Source organism: Odocoileus virginianus, chromosome 6 (assembly GCF_023699985.2).
Source record: "Odocoileus virginianus isolate 20LAN1187 ecotype Illinois chromosome 6, Ovbor_1.2, whole genome shotgun sequence".
Taxonomy (NCBI): Eukaryota; Metazoa; Chordata; class Mammalia; order Artiodactyla; family Cervidae; genus Odocoileus; species Odocoileus virginianus.
The window spans coordinates 12,459,459-12,478,715 of NC_069679.1; the positions used below are offsets into that span (position 1 = coordinate 12,459,459).

At 39.4% G+C, this 19,257-nt stretch overlaps 1 protein-coding gene across 2 annotated transcripts in view; it reads left to right on the forward strand.

The window, feature by feature from the left end:
• Nucleotides 1–2,319: 2,319 nt before the first annotated feature.
• The window catches only part of ARIH1 (ariadne RBR E3 ubiquitin protein ligase 1), a 105,954-nt gene continuing 89,016 nt past the window's right edge, over nucleotides 2,320–19,257 (forward strand). Inside the window, exon 1 of one of the 2 annotated variants that reach the window (XM_070468785.1) lies at nucleotides 2,320–3,019. In XM_070468785.1, the coding sequence (XP_070324886.1) occupies nucleotides 2,651–3,019 (369 nt within the window). In that variant the 5' untranslated portion in view covers nucleotides 2,320–2,650. The remainder of the gene's footprint in view (nucleotides 3,020–19,257) is intronic. The other variant, XM_070468786.1, reaches the window with a different exon arrangement.

Below are 19,257 nucleotides of genomic sequence, written 5' to 3' on the forward strand. Positions count from 1 at the left end.
GGAAACATCATTCATCCAGTTGCTCAAACCCCAAATTTAGGAGGCATCTTCATCCTTTATAAACCTCACAATCAGGCCATCAGCAAATCTGTTGGCTCCACTTTCAAATTACACATGACTCTGACCACTTATCAGCCCCACTGTCACAACTCTAGCCTAAGCTGTTACCATTATTCACCTTGACTTCTGAGATAACTGCCTAATTGGTCTCTGATTTCATAGTCTATTCTCCAAAAAGCACCATTATTTTTTAAAAAAGAGCATATTAAAAAAAGAGCATATTATTTCATTCTTCTGTTTAAAATCCTCTAATGATTTCCATTGTAATAACTAAACGTCTTAAGATGGCCTACAAGGTCCTACTGGCCCTCCACCTCGATTTGTCTTCTCTGACTTCATCCTTTAACACTCGATTTTTGCTCAGTATGCTTCAGTCACAGAGGTCCTTATGATTTCAAATTTCTGTGATGTAAAGTCATGTACTTTGAGCAGATTTGGAAGGGCAGGGTTGGGGATTTGAAAAAAACTGGTGAAGATTTCAGAGTTGCCTAGAGTGGCAGAACAATTTAGAAAAATTTAACAGGGCTGCTGGGTAGTGTTGAGGCATCAGGTGTGGTAGGTGATTGGAATTTAATAACAGAATGCATGTGATCATGCAAATTTCTCCAGTAGTGGTCAGCTGCTCCATATCAAAGGGGAGGATATGGATGGTAGGGTTCAGTCAAGATAGGAGTGGATAAAAAGATGACGTAAAGGAGTTTAGGGTACTGTCAAGCCTTGCTGAATTTTCTCTGTAGGTGTGTAAGAACAGGGATGGGGTGGAGAGAAGGGTTGCTAGTATACTTAGGTTGCTCCAGGTGTGGCAACTACCTACAGCTGCTAAAATAAAAACAAGAAAGGACCAAGACACAAAACATTAAGTTTTAATTTGCAAATCCTTGGCTTATTTTAGGAAATCTTATTAAAAACTTTACAAAATGGACAAATTAATAAGGCTTATTTCCATTATAAAGGTATTTTTCACTTTTCAAAATCAGATTCCAAAGGGAAACTGTATGTTGAAAGGTAAGATTTATCAGTAAATTAGGGATTCAAACTTTAAAAACTTTCCAATCTGGCCAATCCAAGTTATCCCAAGAGGAAGTTTTCTTGTGCCTCTTCTTCCTTCAGAGTATTTCTCTGGCTTTTCTGTTCTATTTACAAAGATTTATGTCTACTAGAATGGTATAAAATACTCTTCCTCTCCTGTTCACAACTTGCTTGATATTTTGTCATTTACCCTCCTTGCATTTTAAGCTCCCTGAACTAAACTATTTTACCCCTACTGTGCTTTCGCTTTTGTTATTTTCTCAGGCTAGATCATCTTCCCTATCTTCTCTGTTAAACTCCTGGCCATCTATTAACACTCAGCTCACACATTTCCAAATAGGAGACAGGCATTATCTCTCTGCTTTATTTGGTCCCTGTATATATTTCTATTATTGTCTGCATTGTATTATCTTACAGCCCATTTGATATATAATGCAGCATATAATACATATTATGCATTTTAAATTATTTTTATGATTGCTATTTAAGGTCACCTAGGTGCTAAAACATAGGACAAGTGTTCCGTGGCCTTCCTCAAGTCTCTTTCACTTTCAGTCTCAGGTATAAAGTGGGTACTGTGGCTCCATGAAGATAAGAAATATGTATGTAAAGATCTTACACAGTACTCAATTAAAGGAAGACATGACTTTAACAGTTTAGTGCCTTGAATAAAGTGCTTGAGTTCAGGAAACGCTTCTTTTAAATGACGTCACTGTAGGCGACTTAAAAATCACAGCACGTCCGGAGTACACAACCTAATTACTTAAAACGGGGTTCACCAGCAACACAGGTTAGAGGTTCTGCATAAAACAGAATCCACTGAGTAGCCCAGGCTAGAGAAACAGTAGCTCAACAGCCGAGGTATTCCTGGAATCACTCTCGGGCCGGCGGGAAGGGTCTCTCTGGCCCTGGGGGAAGGCCGCCTTCCCCAAAGGATTGCGCGGGGGGCTGGATCTTCATGGCCTGAGCAAAAATCCACCACCTGGGCGGACCAGGCCCCCTCTCGCTCTCGGCGTCCAATGGCCACAAGCTCCTCCAGTACTTTGTTCGCTGCTGAGGCTCCAAACAGCGACCGCAGCCGGAACACAGCCTGCGACTCCCGTGGCACCGCGCTCCCAGGGCACACCGAGGCCGTGGGGTCTCCCCGCACTACACGCAGGGGCGGCGGGGCGGGGCGCGATGACGTCAAGAGCAGTGACGCGCCGACGCAGCGCGACGCGGTGACGCACGCCCCTTTGTTGGCTCAGTAGCGGTAGCAGCGGCCGTGGAGGTGGCGCTGGGGACTGTTTTCTCTCGGAGGCCTGAGCGGAGCCGCGTCTGACTTAGGCGGGCGGCAAGCGGCCCCCTCGCTCCCTCCCTCCCTCCCTCCTCCGCGCCCTCCCCGCCGCCGCTAGCCGCCAACCGCCAACCGCCGCGCCCGGGGAGGAGCCGCGGCCCGCGGGGCCGGAGCCAGGCCTGCGTCCGGACATCAGCCGGAGCCGGAGCGAGAGCCGGGGCCTCGGCGTCCCCGCCCTCTCCCCGCCTCAGGGCCAGCGTCCGCCGGGCCTCTGCGCGTCGCGCCATGGACTCGGACGAGGGCTACAACTACGAGTTCGACGAGGACGAAGAGTGCAGCGAGGAGGACAGCGGCGCCGAGGAGGAGGAGGACGAGGACGACGATGAGCCGGACGATGATAACCTGGATCTGGGCGAGGTGGAGCTGGTGGAGCCGGGGCTGGGCGTCGGCGGGGAGCGGGACGGACTGCTGTGTGGGGAGACGGGCGGCGGCGGCGGCAGCGCTCTGGGGCCCGGAGGTGGCGGCGGCGGTGGTGGCGGCGGCGGCGGGCCGGGGCATGAGCAGGAGGAGGATTACCGCTACGAGGTGCTCACGGCCGAGCAGATTCTGCAACACATGGTGGAATGTATCCGGGAGGTCAACGAGGTCATCCAGGTGAGTGTGGCCCCCGCGCCAGCTTGACTGAGCCGGACCCGGGAGCGGATTCGGGCGGTCCGCGCGGCTCAGAGGGGCAGGCCAGGGCCTGGTGCGCAGCCTAGCCTGGTGCCTCCCGGCCCTGTCTTCTCTTCTGCCGGGGATAGAGCAGACATTCGCCGGGTGTGGGGAGGTGCGCTAGGGGCGGTGCTTTCCAGGTCCTGCTATGGCGGAGGCCTCCGGCCGCCTCAGACTTCTCTTGCGGGCAGTTGCTGCGGGTCCCTGGGCCCGGTGTCCTTCCTCTGGCCTCAGGAGAGCTTACAGGGGCGGGGCGGGATGGGAGGTGAAAATCTGGGCTCCTGAGACGGCTTCCCCGGCTTTCAGTCTCACTTGAGCACTTTTGGAAGGGGTTAGAGTAGGCCTAAGGGCTTGCTTGGTGTACAGTTGCCCCAAGTGGGCACCGGTTAATAAAGAAATGGATCTGCTTGGCAGTCTTAAGTGCCTACTTAAAGTGGGGGAAGGGAACTATTTCTTGGAAGAGGTGCTGATGGATCTTCTTTTCTAATGGTGAGGCTTCTGCTTGTATCTTTCTAAATGTTTGCTGTTCGTTTGGGTTCTAACTGCTACTCTTCTCAGTTGTAGCATACTTGAAGCTGTTGGCATAGTTGCTGCAACTTGCATACCCAGCCTTTGCAGCTCAAACAGCAGCAAAGCGCAGTGTTATTGTGTAATATTGAACAAGAGTCTTATTGTGAGTTAGCAAGTTAGAGACTTTCTGCTTCTGGACTCCTTTCTCTGATAATTTGTATTTCATTGTCGGTAGGTAGGACTCGGTTTAAATTGATAACCGCATCTCATCTAATCTTCTTGTGAGTCATATTTTGCGTTTTGAGCTTTAGAAAATGAAAAGTTTCAGTTTATATAGAGAGAACAAATGAGGGGGTCAGGGATACGACTGCGGAATAAAAATGGAGTCTTGATTCAGTATAGCTCTTAGAAAACAGTAGTTTCATGGAAGAAAACAGTATAGGTGAGCAGCAGGTTACTCTTGCCTTCTTGTATGTGATTTTTTTTTTTTCCCTCTTAAAATTGGTTGACTAATGTTCACTGGTAAATAAGCAGTATGTCACTGCGTGCTTGTTGAGCTTGCATGATTAATAGATTCTTTTTATTAATAATTTTTTTACAGTATTTAGTAAAAAAGACACTTTCTTTTGAAAATGAAGCCATCTATTTAGGCCTGTTTGAAGACAGTGTTTTAAATAATGGTAAAAAAAAAGAAAAACTGTGACACTTAGTGCTATTACTAAACAGTGGAACTCTCAAACTTTCGTATAGATAATGTAGTCTGAAGAGGAAATTGAAGGGTTGTAGAAGGAAGATAAGTTTTATAGCTCTTTCTGATCTGCAGATACAACACTTAGGTGCTTAGGTCACTAAATGGAGAATTTTTTTTTTTTTTGAGGAAAGTTGAGTTTACAGTGAAACCTTGAATTCCCTTTTCATTTATTTACTACATAAAGTATATAGTAAATCTATATTGAATCTGATGTTTTCAGACCTATCACCTGGCTTATTCGCATTTTTAGTTACCTTTTAAAATTCATGGATGTTCATTATTTAACTTCTTGTAGTATGTTTTCACGTAGTTAAATCTCATTCAGCCTTTTCAGCTTAGGTGTGTCCTCAATCACTGAGGCCAAACCCTACAAATTCTTTATGTCACTTCTGGAACAGAGATGTAGCTAATGCATGTTACATTTTTTCTTTGTTAGTTTAGAGGAAGAGGAATAAACATGGATAAACTGAACTAAGAACTACAAAATACTAGAGAATTTTTTTTAGGTGTCCTGCTTTAACCATGTTTTCATGCTGAATTTTTGAAACAACCCCTTTTTTCCTAGTTTACTACTTGTTAAGGGTGCTCTTAAGTAGGACTGCTGAAATGAGTATCTTTCCTTTGTTAAAAGTTCATATTTAAAAGTATCAGTAGATCAAAGGATAGGATTTACCCCAGATCTTCTTTCTCGAAATGGTATACACTGGGCAAATGATGCAGTAAACTAGGGTTTGGTTATGTTATAAATTATTTATGTTAATAGATTTAAACTTTAAGTTTTACAGGTAGCACATTACACTGTAAGAAAAAAACTGATGAGGTGAGGAAAAAAAGAGATAAAATAATTATTTTGCTTGCTGCTGAGAGAAATACACCAGAATCTGAACTGTAATAATTGTTCCAGATCTATATATCTGAAATGAGCTATATATGTTATACATGGATGTATACATGTATACATGTATTACATGTGTATACATGTTACACATGGATGAGCTATACATGTTAAAAAAATAATAATTACAGAATAAAACTACGTTCTTTTTATGTTTTCAGTAGAAAAAAAGCAGGTTGCAAAAACAGAGGGAAGGTCAACAGCTTTCTCCTATCAATAAGTAACTATTTTTCAAGTGCTTACATAATTACAGATCTAAACTAATTTAGTCAGTCTATTATTGGTCTTCCTTTTTATTGTCTAGTTTTCATCTTTTATAAACCTCACTAAGAATATTCTTACAGATAAATGTCTGGATGTTTTATTTTGATAGGATAAATTGCTGAGCCAAACAAACATTTGCTTATTTTCAGCCATTTAATAAATATTAGCACATTGCTTTCAGCAAGGTTATACTAGTTTTCCCTCCATGATCCTTGATTGGTCATCATTTAAAAAAAAATTTTTTTTTAAACTAATGAGGTTGAATTTTTAAAGTTTTTGGGCATTGGTATTTCTTTTGTAAATTGCTCTTTGCTTTCGCTCATTTTACCCCCTTTTGGGATGTTTATCTTTTTATTGATTAATGAGACCAATGTATATTCATAGAGCATTTAAACATCAGTCATACAGGTTTTTCAATTAAATCTAATGTTGGTTTAATATATAGTAAGTTCTAAGTAAGTTAAAAATCGTTTTATTAACTTAGTTCACATTGGGGAGCTTGCTGTTAATTCTAGAAAATTTAAATCCCCTTCTTCCTGGTAACTGCTTTTCAATATGAATCACGTATGTTAGTGAATTTGAAAATAAATGTGCAAGAGAAAAAGATTGAATGTAAAAAAGTTTGCCAAGTTAATTGATTCTTCCCTGGGGGAATTTGATTACTTTTTCTGGGCAACAACAGATTAATACTGTTATTTGTAGATATCTGCTGATTAGTTCTAGTCTTCAATCAAGTTAACACTTTTTCTTTTACAAAGCTCTTGGTTTTCTGGCTCTCTAACTTTTCTTTGTTTAATTTGATCTTCTTGTATTTAAACTCTGTGGCTACTTACCTTTTGAACTTGAAGATCAGGGGTTTTCTGTAACGTATCTCAAGGGTAGAGAAGTGCTTAAAGTCCTTTATTTACCCAGCTATATTTAACTAGCATTGTTAATATTAAAATGGTTAATAGTATTACAATGGTTATCTAATGTAGTTGTCTAAATATCTAAGTAATTTATTAAACTAACACTACGTAACTCTGGAATTCAAGGATGTTTAAATTTGCTATTTTTTGTTTCCACAGCATTCTTTGGCAAATGTTGATTGTGCCTTGTGTGTGTGCTGGTCAGTGTAGAGGACATGGTTCTCGCCTAAGAAGCATATAGAGGTGGGGAACATAGAGATTCTTGGGCTCAGTTCCCAGAGATTGTTATCCGTTAGTCAAGTCTGAATTGGAGCCTAAGCATCTTATATTTTTAGCCAGTCCAGTGATAGTTCTGAACGACTGGAATGTTCATAGTTCACTCAGTGTCATGATTTTGACTCACTCAGGGAGAATGAGTAAGACGGGCAAGTAACCCTTAGGAATAGCACATTTAAAGGATATGCTGAGGAAGAGGCACATGGAACAACTGTTGGATGTTGATCAGAGAGGAAACAAAAGAGAAGTGGGTGGGCTTCTTGCTATTAGAAGAATTATTATTCTTAATAACCTTTAAAGACAACAAATTTTCTGTTGGCTGTTGATATGAAATCTTTAATATTTTGCCCATTTTTTATTTAAAATATTTGAGGTACTTCTAAGCTGAAGTTTCATGCATAAATTAGAGGCAGTATAGTCCAGTGTATTGTGTATTGGTTCAAGAATCAATTCTACCCACTGCTTTCCTAACTGGCAAGTTAATTTTCACATCATAGAACCTTCAGTTTTTGTCTGCTCCCCCCTCCCCCCCTTTTTTTTATATCTGGAACGTTAAACAGGAGTGTTGAATCACTAGATTGGTCTTTTTTACATTAATGCTTAATTTTTCTAATATCCTTTTAAAAAAACCTCAGTGAATTGGAGGTCCTCCTTGTTTCAATGAAATTGAAGTCAAGTGGGCATATCAAGATAAGTTTAGATTGGTTAACTGGGTTAGGGGGGGATTTTGTGTTGTGTGTGTGTGTGTGTGTGTGTTGAAGCCATTGCAGTGTTTGGTGTCGTTTATTCCTCTTGAACTACCCCCCCCCCCCCCAAGCTGATCTCCTTTGAGTTACAAGCTTTATGTTCTTTTTGAATCACTTATGGCATTAGTCATGAATCAGGAACTGTGGGGGTGGGATGCAGCAGTCTGTTTTAACAAGCATTCCAAGTGATGCTGATGCAAGCTAAAGTTTGAGAACTACTGGTCTAGTTGAAATTTAACAGCAGTGTTTCTCCATGTATAGTGACTAGTGATGAATTACTATAGAGTGGGTTAATGATGGAAGGCAAATTGTTTAAGAAACTAATAAAAGGAAAATTTCGAGAGCCTGAACAAGTACTAGGAGAGAGAACTAGCTAGAGAGAGCCTACAAGTAACAATTACTAGGCTAATCATGGAAGGGATTTGTTATCATTACTGTTATTCTTCAGATTAGAGTGGTCTATACTCAGTTATTTCAAACATGCAAGTCAAACCAGCGACAATCTCATATTCTAGGTTGGAACATTTGGGTTTTCTTCCACCCTTTCCCACCCCCCAGGTTTTTTATTTTTGTTTTTTAAAAATAAAAATAGTTGAGAGAGTTTCTTTATTTGATACACTGGAAGGGATATTAGGAATTGAATACTGTAAATGCAGTTGCTCAGTACTGTACAAAATATTGAAGAAAATGTGAGACTTACTGTTAAGCAGTTTATGGTCCCTGACTTGTGAGATCAGTGCTAAATGGATTGTAATAGGTATTCATGGAAGAGATCTGTGAGTTTTATCTGGAAGATGTCTAGGATTTAGATGGATAGAAGAGACGGATAGGAAGCCATTCTAAGAAATTGAAATAAGAATGAGGAAGCTGTGTCCCAGTGATGGTGAGGTCACCTCAGGTAAAACAGTTTGTTAATTATAAGTGATAATGTAAAACCTGGGAGGTTTGATACTCTGAACAAAGATAGGCAGAAGTCATCAGATCAGATTACTTTCTTGTGGGTTTGTCCTGTGGGACCTATATGTATTATTTTTAGCCCTGTATTTTCCTCAAAACTTAGTGGCTTAAAAACAGCAAACATTTATCTCACACTTTCTGTGGGTCACAATTCTGACTTCAGCTTAGTTGGTGCCTCTGTTTCAGGGTGTCTTATAAGGCTACAACTCAACATACTGGCTAGATTGCAGTTACCAAGGTTTGGCTAGAGGAAGATCCCCTTGCGAGCTCACTCATGTGACTGTTGGCAAGCCTCAGGATTTTTCACTGGCTGTTTTTTGGCCAGTTCCCTGCCATGGGAGCTTCACTGGAAAGTGGCTTACAACACAGTAATTTTTTTCCTTTGGGGCAGGGGGTTTCTGATAGAGACACCCGCCAGATGGAAGCCACACTCTTTTGTAACACCATCTCGGAAATGACATCCTATCACTTTGCCATACTCTACCTGTTTTAAGTGAGGAACTAAAGAGGAAGGGATTACACAAAAGGAAGATGAGGTGGTAGATCCTGGGGGCCATTTTAGAGGTTACTTACTGTGATACATATAATCTGGCTCAGTTAAGAGGTGAATGAGAACTATAGTATAATGCTTATCTATCCTGTCAATTTGTATACTAATGCGAGTGTATAGTAATTTGGATTTTTTATTTTAGAATAACCGTAAATTATTTGTGTTTGGCTTTGCAAAGTATTATATCTTTAAATGATAAGTATTCCTAATTACCTTCAGTGGCTGAGATTGAAAGAATAGTTTGCAGCTTCTTGGAATTATTAATAACTGGCAGGAATCTGAGATTCTCCAGTCTGTTGGTTTTTTTTTAAACTCTAGCTACATAGTGGAATCACCTGGGAATTTTTTCATCACATTTTAAATTTTGAGATAATTGTAGAGTCAAATGCTGTTGCAAGAAATAATGCGGAGAGATCCCCTATACCCTTTACTGATTTTTCAACGATGGTAACATCTTGCAGAACTAGTATATAGTATAATCAGTATATTGATACTGATGCAGTTTACTCATTCAGACTTCTTTACTTGAGAATTTAAAAAAAATATTGGGACTGATAACCCAAGACGGAGCAAATGAATTTCTAGGAGTTTGGACCAGGCATTACCATTAAACAGAAGTTTTCCCTGGTTTATTGTAATACACAGCCAGGGTTGAAAGCAAAGTCATTGTTCTTGTCCAGTGTCTTTAATAATCCTCTCTTTGTAACATTCCAGTCTGCTTAACTGTGAGTAAATGACAATAAGCTAGTTTGTGATATAGCTCATTCTAACTCTTGATTTTTGGGGGAAAAAATGGAATTAAACTGTTTTCACTTTAACTTTGGTCCTTTGTTCCTAGGGTGGTCCTCTGATATTTTTAGTTGTTTTCTTTTTTAAAAAAAAATTTATTTATTTTTGGCTGCACTGGGTCTTCATTGCTGCTGTCAGAATAGTTGCAATGCAGAAGCTTCTCATTGCTGTGGCATCTCTCGTTGCAGAGCTCAGGCTCTAGGGTACAAGTACTTAGTTGCCATGTGGCATATGGAATCTGCCCTGCATTGGCAAGCAGATTCTTAAACCACTGGACCACCGGGGAAGTCCTGTTGTTGTTTTTTTTTTTCTGTTGTTTTCTTAACAGTTATTGTTTGAAAGCATGAAGGAAAAACTTTTTCTTGAAGTTAATCAATCCTCTTTTCTTTGTCTCTTCTATGACAGTGAACCTGTATCTTTGATTATGCATGTTGCCTACTTCTCTAATTTTCAATTATACATTGCCTTTCTTAGGTATAATATCACAGGCCCATAACTTTGTTAAGATCTTGGCTATTGATACAGATCATCTTTTAATATTGATGCTATATCAGTATCAGGTTGATAACTGATATCAGTAACCTTTGGTTACTATGTAACCTTACAAATAGATTAATTATTCCCTTTAACTGATGGGATAAATAGAAGAATGAGTGGTTAGACTGATGTTTGATGATCACTTACTAGGTGAGAGAATAATCTGCAATCCGATGGCTGATTGATGTCAGATGTATGGCAAAAACCACTACAATATTGTAAAGTATTTAGCCTCCAACTAATAAAAATAAATGAAAAAAAAAATCTGTAATCTGAGGCTGCTTCTAACCTGGGATCGCTGAATCCTTTAGGACCCATGAGATGGTAGTGGCAGTCCTTGCCTTATTTTATTTTCAGTGTTTAAAAAAGCCTATTGTGTTTAGAACAAAGTAAATCAAAACTACCTGAGCTAATTAAAATGTGGGCCAGTGTTGGCTCTTCAGTTCCAAAAGAATGGGCATGTTTTATAGCATCAGTAGATTTCTACGAGCTTGTATTTTAAGTTTTTGAAATGGAGCGGGACCCTACTGTGGTCCTTCCCCACCCACATTGTTTTGTCTGGAAAAACTTGAGCCAAAGAATAGGTTTAATCAGATAAGTGAGAAGATACAAAAACAAAGGAAAACAGTCCAACGAAACTGTTGTTCAATTGTTCAGATTCTTTGGAAGCCTATGGACTGCAGCACGGCAGGCTTCCCTGTCCTTCACCATCTCCTGGAGCTTGCTCAAACTCATGTCCATTGAATCAGAGATGCCATCCAACCATCGTGAATAGTATGTCATTTCTTAATCTTGCTGTGTGGTAGATGTCAGTTGGTGTTTGAATTAAATTAATGGGTAGTTTGGTATCTTAGAAGGCAGTTTTAAAGGGTCTTATTGAGCTAGCATCTGCTCTGGCAGATTAACTTTTCTGAGGCCATACTTTTTCTCATTTTTAAAAATGAGAATACTAGTATTAAGGTCAAATACTGTATTGGGAACTTTTTCATGTAATTTTTTTTCCTTAATGTAAACTTGCTGGATAGCATTTTCCCCTTTTTCTTATGTTCCATTTAAAAGAAGTGTCACAAGTGACCTAATACACTTAATACATTTTGGCAAAAAGTACAGCAGATAATGAAGTATTAGGTTACATTTCCTTATTACTAAGACATTTGTTTAGACAATGCTAAGAATAGCTATAATCCCAGACACTTCTCCCCAGACTTGCTTTGCTATCTGCTTTGAAACTGTCATACTTCTAATTCAAATATTAACTGATTCCAATTACATATTATACCCTTTCTCAGTCACAATTGTACAGTTTTTTAGGGAGTAAGCATATGCAAGACTGAGAAGTATTTTCTGATTTTCTTAGCAAGTATTTATAAGTAAAAACCTCTTATGTGGACTCATTGAAATTTGTGACATTTTGGACAAGTCTCTGAAACCCATTTAAAAACAAATTTATTGCCTTTTCTCCTTAAGGCTGTTCTTCCTTTGATTGATTTACTAATCAGCCATTCTTGGAATTTGAAAGTCAGTGATTCTTTTTTGCCCCAGCATTTCCTGTATCCAATTAGCCCTGATCAAGTTACTCTGAAATTTGTTATTCCTCTTCTTTTAACTAAATAGAAAATACACATTTTCTATTATATGTCTAGCCTAGATGCTTTAATATGGTGTTTGTGCCTTCCTCACCTTGATTTCTGGTAACTTTTTCATTCTTATTTGCTGTTGCTTCTAATTTCCCCCCCATTCCCAACTGCACTACTTATGATTTCTTACTATATAAATGCACACTGATATCTTCCTGTTTTTGTTCATGCTGATCCCTCTTTTTGTGGTTGCTCTTTCTCTTTTTTTAAAAAAATTACGTTTTATTTTTGGTTGCGCTGGGTCTGGTTGCTCTGGGTCTTCGTTGCTTTCAGCAGTTGCGATGAGTAGGGGCTAGTCTTCGTTGCAGGCATGAGCTTCTCACCGCAGTGGCCTCTCGTCGCACAGGCTCCAGGCGCAGGGCTCTCAGTAGTTGCAGCTGCAGGCCCGGTGGTTGCGATCGAGGGCTGCAGAGCGATGACTCAGTAGTTACGGCGCGGGGGCTTGGTGGCTCCAAGGCGTGAGAAATCCTCCTGTCCTGGGATAGGACCACGTCCCCTGCATTGGCTGCTCTTGCTGTTCAGTCGCTCAGTCGTGTCCGGCTCTTTGTGACCCTGTGGACGGCAGCCCACCAGGCTCCTCTGTCCACGGGATTCTTCAGGCAGGAGCACTGGGGTGGGTTGCCATGCCCTCCTTCAGGGGATTTTCCCGACCCAGGGATCGAACCTGGGTGGGTCTCCTGTATTGCACTGGCAGGCAGATTCTTATCCGCTATACCACTAGGGAAGTCTTCTTTCTCTTTTTAGCTGCCTGATATCCTTCTGCTCATACCCTGCTCAGATATTACATATCTCTTACCGGGTCCCTCTTCCCTACCATCACTGCTCTTTTACCTGTGTTTGCATAGCCCTTTATATGGATAATACAGGAGGCTGTAATACGGCCATCCCAATACCTAAGTCACTAGCTGGCTATGAGGGTTTTGAAGGTAAGAGCAGAGTCTTCTTCCATAGTGTCTGTCACACTAATAGTCTTTGATGTAGTAGAAACTCAGTGAATACATGTTCGTTGAAGTTTGCCCCTTGTTTCCTTGGTTTCCTTATCTGTAAACCAAAGAGAGCCTCACACGATTTTTTTCTGGCACTGATTATTTTATGATTTCCAGATAATACCACAGTAGTAGTGTAAAGTGACAAGGAAAAAGTGTTTCAATTCCAAGAATGCAAGCTTTTTAAAGCCTCTGAATATACAGTGACTTTTTTAGATTTAAATTTCTTATCTGCATGTAGTTCTCTAGCACTTTATATGAGCTGAGAATTACATTAAAAATAACTGAGTCACTCTAATGCAGTAGTTCTCAAAGTATGGTCTGTAAGAGGAAAACTTTTTAGGACATTATTTGTCTGTTAACATGCTGGGATTTGTACTGATAGTGCAGAAGCAGTAAAACCATGGGAACCTTAGCACAGATCAAGTCAGAGGCACTGATTATACTAGTACTAGTCATTTTATTTTTCATTGCCACACAGTCATTAAAAAATGTTGATTTCACTTATTGTCCTGGGTGAAGCAGTAAAAATTATTAGTATTATATCTTATCCCTTAAGTACACAATTTCTTAATGTCTTATGTGGCACTTCTGCATACTGAAGGACAGAGGTTGTCTTGAAGAAAAACATTTGTGCGTTTGATTGGCTTCTGAGTTGAACAAACTGCTTGATGGAACACCAGTTTTACTTGGAAAAAATGACAAACTGATTATTCAGACAAATGGCAAATAAACATGTGGTAACTATTTCTCCAAATACAGCTGTTATTTAAAAAAAAAAAACTGCTTATAGTATTTGTTGCCAGTAATAAATATTTAAAGTTTTTAAGTGCAGATTAGAATTTTGGAAAACGTATCTGCCAGTGTGAGACTGAAACTGACAATATCCCGGTGATGAGATCCTATATAATATATTAACATTTGGAAGATCTGCTTTTAACATAATGAGCCAGTATTTTTCAAATAACTAATTTTTCAGTGACCAGTTGTGATATTTCACAATCTCATATTGGTAAGTGATCCATTCAAAGTACAAGATAGACCATTGGATTTTAATATGACGAGTAAGAAAAGTTCTTTGATGTGATTTCAGATTCTATTTTACAGGTAGCCTTTGAGAAACTACCACCTTTTGAGTTTTGGTGTAATATAAAAAAATATCCACAGTTATCTGAAAAGGCTATAGAAGTTGTTCTGCTTTTTCCAACTCTACATATCTCTGTGAGACTATCTTTTCTTTTTTCTTTAAACCAAACAACATGTTTGAGGATTGAATGCAGAAGCAGATAGGAGAATCCAACTATTCTCTATTTACCCAGATATTAAAGAGACTTGAGACCTAAGCAGTGCACTTTTTCTCTCTGTTGTTTTAGAACATACAGTTTATTTTAATAAATATAGGCTTTATATTAACAAATGGGGTTTATTACTGTTATTTTTAATGAATTAATAAGTATTTTAACAATTCTGTTTTGATATCTAACATAAATACTGATAGTTATAATTCATATGAACAAAACTCTTTGGCGCCTTCAGTAATGTTAAAGTTTAAAAAGTGTTCTGAGGCCAAACAGATTGAGAGTTGCTGCTTTGATATTCTGAAATATTTCTGAATCACTAAGGAAACATAGTATTGGCTTGCAAACAGGAGATACGACTAACCAATATATGACTAACCACGCTATGTGTTTACTTTAAATTAGTAGTGGGTTATATATGACAGGTTAGGAACTACTGCTGATTAATCAGAAACATTCATAAGCTATATTAGATTCTGTGCTAATATGTAACAGAAATGTTAGAAATGTGAATCATAAAATATGACTAGTTCTGGAAAGATGTTTGGAAATGGAATGGGATGCTTAATTTTTTCAGGGAGTAGCTAGTAGAGATATCACCTGACATATTCCATAATTTGTTTATATTCTGACTTCTTTCATTGAAACGAAAGCTCTATGAGAGCAGTGGCTTTGTTTTGTTCATTGCTGTAGTTCCAGTGCCCAGAACAGTACCTGACACTGTGAGTGCTAAGTCGCTTCAGTCGTGTCCGACTCTGTGCTACCAAATGGATTGTAGCTCGCCAGGCTCCTCTGTCCGTGGGATTTTCCAGGCAAGAATACTGGAGTGGATTGCCATGTCTTTCTCCAGGGGCTCCTCCCAACCCAGGGATCAAACCTGCTTTGCTTCTATCTCTTGCATTGGCAGTCGGGTTCTTTACCACTCTGCCACCTTGGAGGCCCACCTGATACATAGCAGTCACTTGGTAAACATTTTTTGTGTAAACGTTTTTATTTTACCCCCATTCTTTAATATTTTGCTATGTATATAATTCTAGGTTGGTAGTTTTCTTTCAGCACTTTACAGATTCTATTGTTTTCTGGCTTCTGTTGTTTGTGGTAGGAGGACGCTAGGAACCTTTTATCCTGGGTGTTCGTAATATTTTTGACCTTGTGTCTAGTTGTGGCTTTCTTTGTGTTTATTTTGCTTTGTGTTTTCAGATCCTTTTGAATCTTTGGGGGTGATATCTTGTGGGTTTTGGAAATTCTCAGTTTTGCCTTTATCCCATTTCCTCCAGTTGCACATATATTAGAGCTTTTTATTATGTTCCATATGTGTTCGACGCTCTTTTGTGTATCTTATATCCTTTTTTCTCTGTGCTTCAATTTGATTGATTTCTATTGATCTTTTGTCTGAGTCTCTACATCTGTCTTCTCCTTTGTCTGGTTTGCTATTAAACACCCCTCAATTATTTCAGGTACTATATTCTGGTGTTTCCATTTAATTCTTTTTTACTGATGCTGATTTTCTAGTGATATTTTTCTTTTTCATTTGTGTTACATCTTCTGCATTATTTTCTCCAGCATATTAAGAATTTATTACTAAAAGTTTTGTCAGCTAACTTCCAACATCTGAATTATCTAGTCTCTACATACTATTTTGTTTTCAGTCATGTGTTCTTGTCATTTGACATATTTTGATTACATGCCAGCACCTCTGTATACAGTATTTAGAGATTCTGAATGATGATGGATTCCTCCAGAGAAGATTTTTACTTTTCCTTCTGCTTGACAGTGAGACTGGTGAGTCGTTGTCTTAATCCAGTAAGGTTGAGTTCTAGTCTGTCTCTTAGCTGCCGTTGGCTTTTTTTTTTTTCCTTCAACTAAGAACTGATGTTTTTTCAGCAGTCCCTCTCCTAAGGGCCCCCAAACTTTATTCCCTTCCCAGACTGCTGGAAGCACCAATCTGTATTTCAGAGGCTCTAGATTTTTAGTCTTGGCCCTGTGTGATCCCAGGATTCAGTAAATATTCTGAGTGGAAGACCAGCCGTTCCTCTACCCATTGAGATACCCCTTCAAGTCTCAGTATTAGTTTCCTTTTGTTGTTGTAATAAGTCAACACAAAGTTAGTGACTCTGAACAACAGAAATTCATGAGTTTGCAGTTGAGAAAGTCAGAAGTTCAAAGCGAATCTCACTGGGCTAAAATCAAGGAGTTGGCAGGCTGTGTTCCTTCTGGAGGTCCTAGGGGAGAATCTATTCCCTTGATGTTTTTTTTCCACTACTAGAGGTTGCCTACATTCCTTGACTATGGCTTCCTAACTCTTACCTCAAAGTCAGAAAAACATAGCATCTTCAGATCTTTTCTCCACTTTTGCCTCCTCCTTTTAAAAAGACCCTTTGATTACATTGGGTTGACCTGGAAAATCTCTAAGGCAGCTAATTAGCAGCTTTAGTTAACATATGCAACAGTAACTCCTCTCTGCCATGTGTTATAAATTCACGGGTTCCAAATATTAGGATATGAACATCTCAGTGTGGGGGAACCACTTTTCTGCCTGTCAATAGCACCCCTCTGTGGTAGATTATCAGTCTTCTGCTTTGCTCCCAGAATTCTCAAGTGCCTCCAGGTAAAAACCACTAAACTTGTAAAATTACCAACTCCTGTAGTTTTTGTTGCCTTCACAGCTCTCTGCTGTTTTCAGACATGATTTGGGGATATTATCCAGCTTTTCTGATTATGGATGGGGATGGTTGTTTGTATCTTAACTATATTCTACCTGAAAATGGAATAATAAATATTTTAAAAAATCAGTCAGTATCCTTAATCAGATCTGTCTTGGAGATTTTTGAAGCATGCATTTCAAAGGGTGCATACAGCCACACTGTGGGCTTTTGAACTTTAATTCCAGCTAGCAAGTATGACAGTTTAAAGATTGGAGTAAGGGAATGTCTGAGATTCGGGAAAATAACAGGATAGAGGGGGGAAAAAGATCTAATTTACTCATTTTTACGTAAGGAAAGATTTATAAACATAGAAGTGGTAATAATTGCTGATATTTATGAACTATGCTAGGTGTTTTCATTCATGTTTGTTAGTTTATTACAAAGTCCCAAGAAAGTAGCACTATCTCTAAATTGAAGTTAGAGAAGCTGAGAAATGAGTTTCTCAGGGAATCTCAAGAGTTTCTCTGTTACAGACTGGTGGAGGACATTGAAACTGTGTCTTTTTGACTTAAAATAGAAATTCTTTCTGCTTTACCAAACTTTTTCAGATCTTAGTTGGACTTTATGACTGAGTCAAATTCTCATACTTAAGTTTTCTTTGTATGCTGAAAACTTTATAGTACTAAAAGAATCTTTCATTTTGGCTAATTGACTAATTTTAAATGTCTCTTGTATTAGTTATCTGTTGTTGCATAACACATTACCTAGAACTAGGGGTTTAAAATAGCAAACATTTATTATAGTCTTAGGTTGTTTAGCTGGGTGCTTCTGGGTCAGGGTCTCTGATTAGGTTGTAGTAGTCCTGGCAGCCTAGGATGCATTTATCTGAAAGCTTGGTTTGTGTTGAAGAACCGCTTTCAAGATGACTCATTCTCTCAGTTGTTGGTAGGAGACTAGCTCTTCATCACATGGGCCTCTTCACTGGCCTGCTTTAGTGTTCTCACTACAAGTTAGCTTACTTCCAACTAGACCAAGTAGTCTAAGGAACCAAGACAGATAGAGTAAATGTTTTCATGGTTTAGCCTTATTTTGTGATTCTGCCTTGTCCACAGGGCTTCCCTGGTGGCTCAGTAGTAAAGAATCTGCCTGCCAAGCAGGAGACCTGGGTTCAATCCCTGGGTCCAAAAGATTCCCCCGGAGAAAGAAATGGCAGCTCATCCCAGTGTGTCTGCCTTGGAAATCCCATGGACATAGGAGCCTGGTGGGCTACAGTCCATGGGGTCACAGAAGTGTCACGACATGACTTAGTGACTAAACAACAGCAGTTGGTTACAGTCAGACCTATTCACTGTGGGAGGGAACCGCACGTATCCCAGAGGGCAGAGATCACGGGGGGCCATCTTGAAGGCCATCTTGAAGGCTACCACACATACTATGTGAAAAGGAAGGGAAAGATACAGGACTGTGGTTATGACACTTTATTTTATTAGTTCCAGGATCATGAGATTAAAATTTCTTTTTTTACATTATGCTTAATAAATAACAAAAAATGAACTTGAAATCTCCCCAAACTGGGTGTATTTATAAAGCTCTTAAGTACATAATAATTACTTTGTCTATTTAATTCATATTTCTTATCTTATAAAACTCATACCTCATGTAAGACTAGAGTCTGACCCATCTGCATTGCTATGTGACCTAAGACTAACTTGGGTTATAGTCTGAACCTGCCCTTGCAGAAGGAAAGGTTTAGACATGATGATTTCTAAAGCTCCTTTCTAGGTATAAAATTCAGGTGACAAAAGATAATTAGTGTGAATGCTTTCAAGATAGGAAGCTGAAAGACGAAAGCCTCCTTTCCATCTGATCTAATGGCCCTGTCTATCTTGAAATTGGTCCTCTTGGATTTTTTAACACTATTCCTAAAAACATTATACATCTTCCTGTCACCATGTCTGCCAAATCTATACTGAACTTTTATGTTCATGTGCTTCCTGTTGGTGTGCTTTGGCAGTAGGTGTACAAAGATGACTGGAGAATACTTTCCTTTCCAGGGCTCCTAGTCTAGGAAGGGCAAACACATAAATAAGTCCTTGACAGTAAAAGCAGTAACTAGGACCCATAATGCCTGCTTTTATCCACTTGTAGCTTAATCTCATTTATATCCTATTTTTTGATTTGCTCTGGCCTGGTTTTCATAGTTGAGTATCTTGGTGTATTGCCATTACCCAGAAATCCCACACCTACCAGTTTGTCTTTCGAGATGTTATTTTTTCACCAGGTCAACCCTGATGTGTTTTCACTTTTGTTGTAGTTAGACCATTCTTTGCTGCTTGGTTAAGGGAAGCCTTGCCTTCCGAAGACACTAGCTGGTTTTTAGGAAAGAAGGAAAGTAGTCCTTTGAGTAAGTCTTGCTAGAAGATATTAGAAGT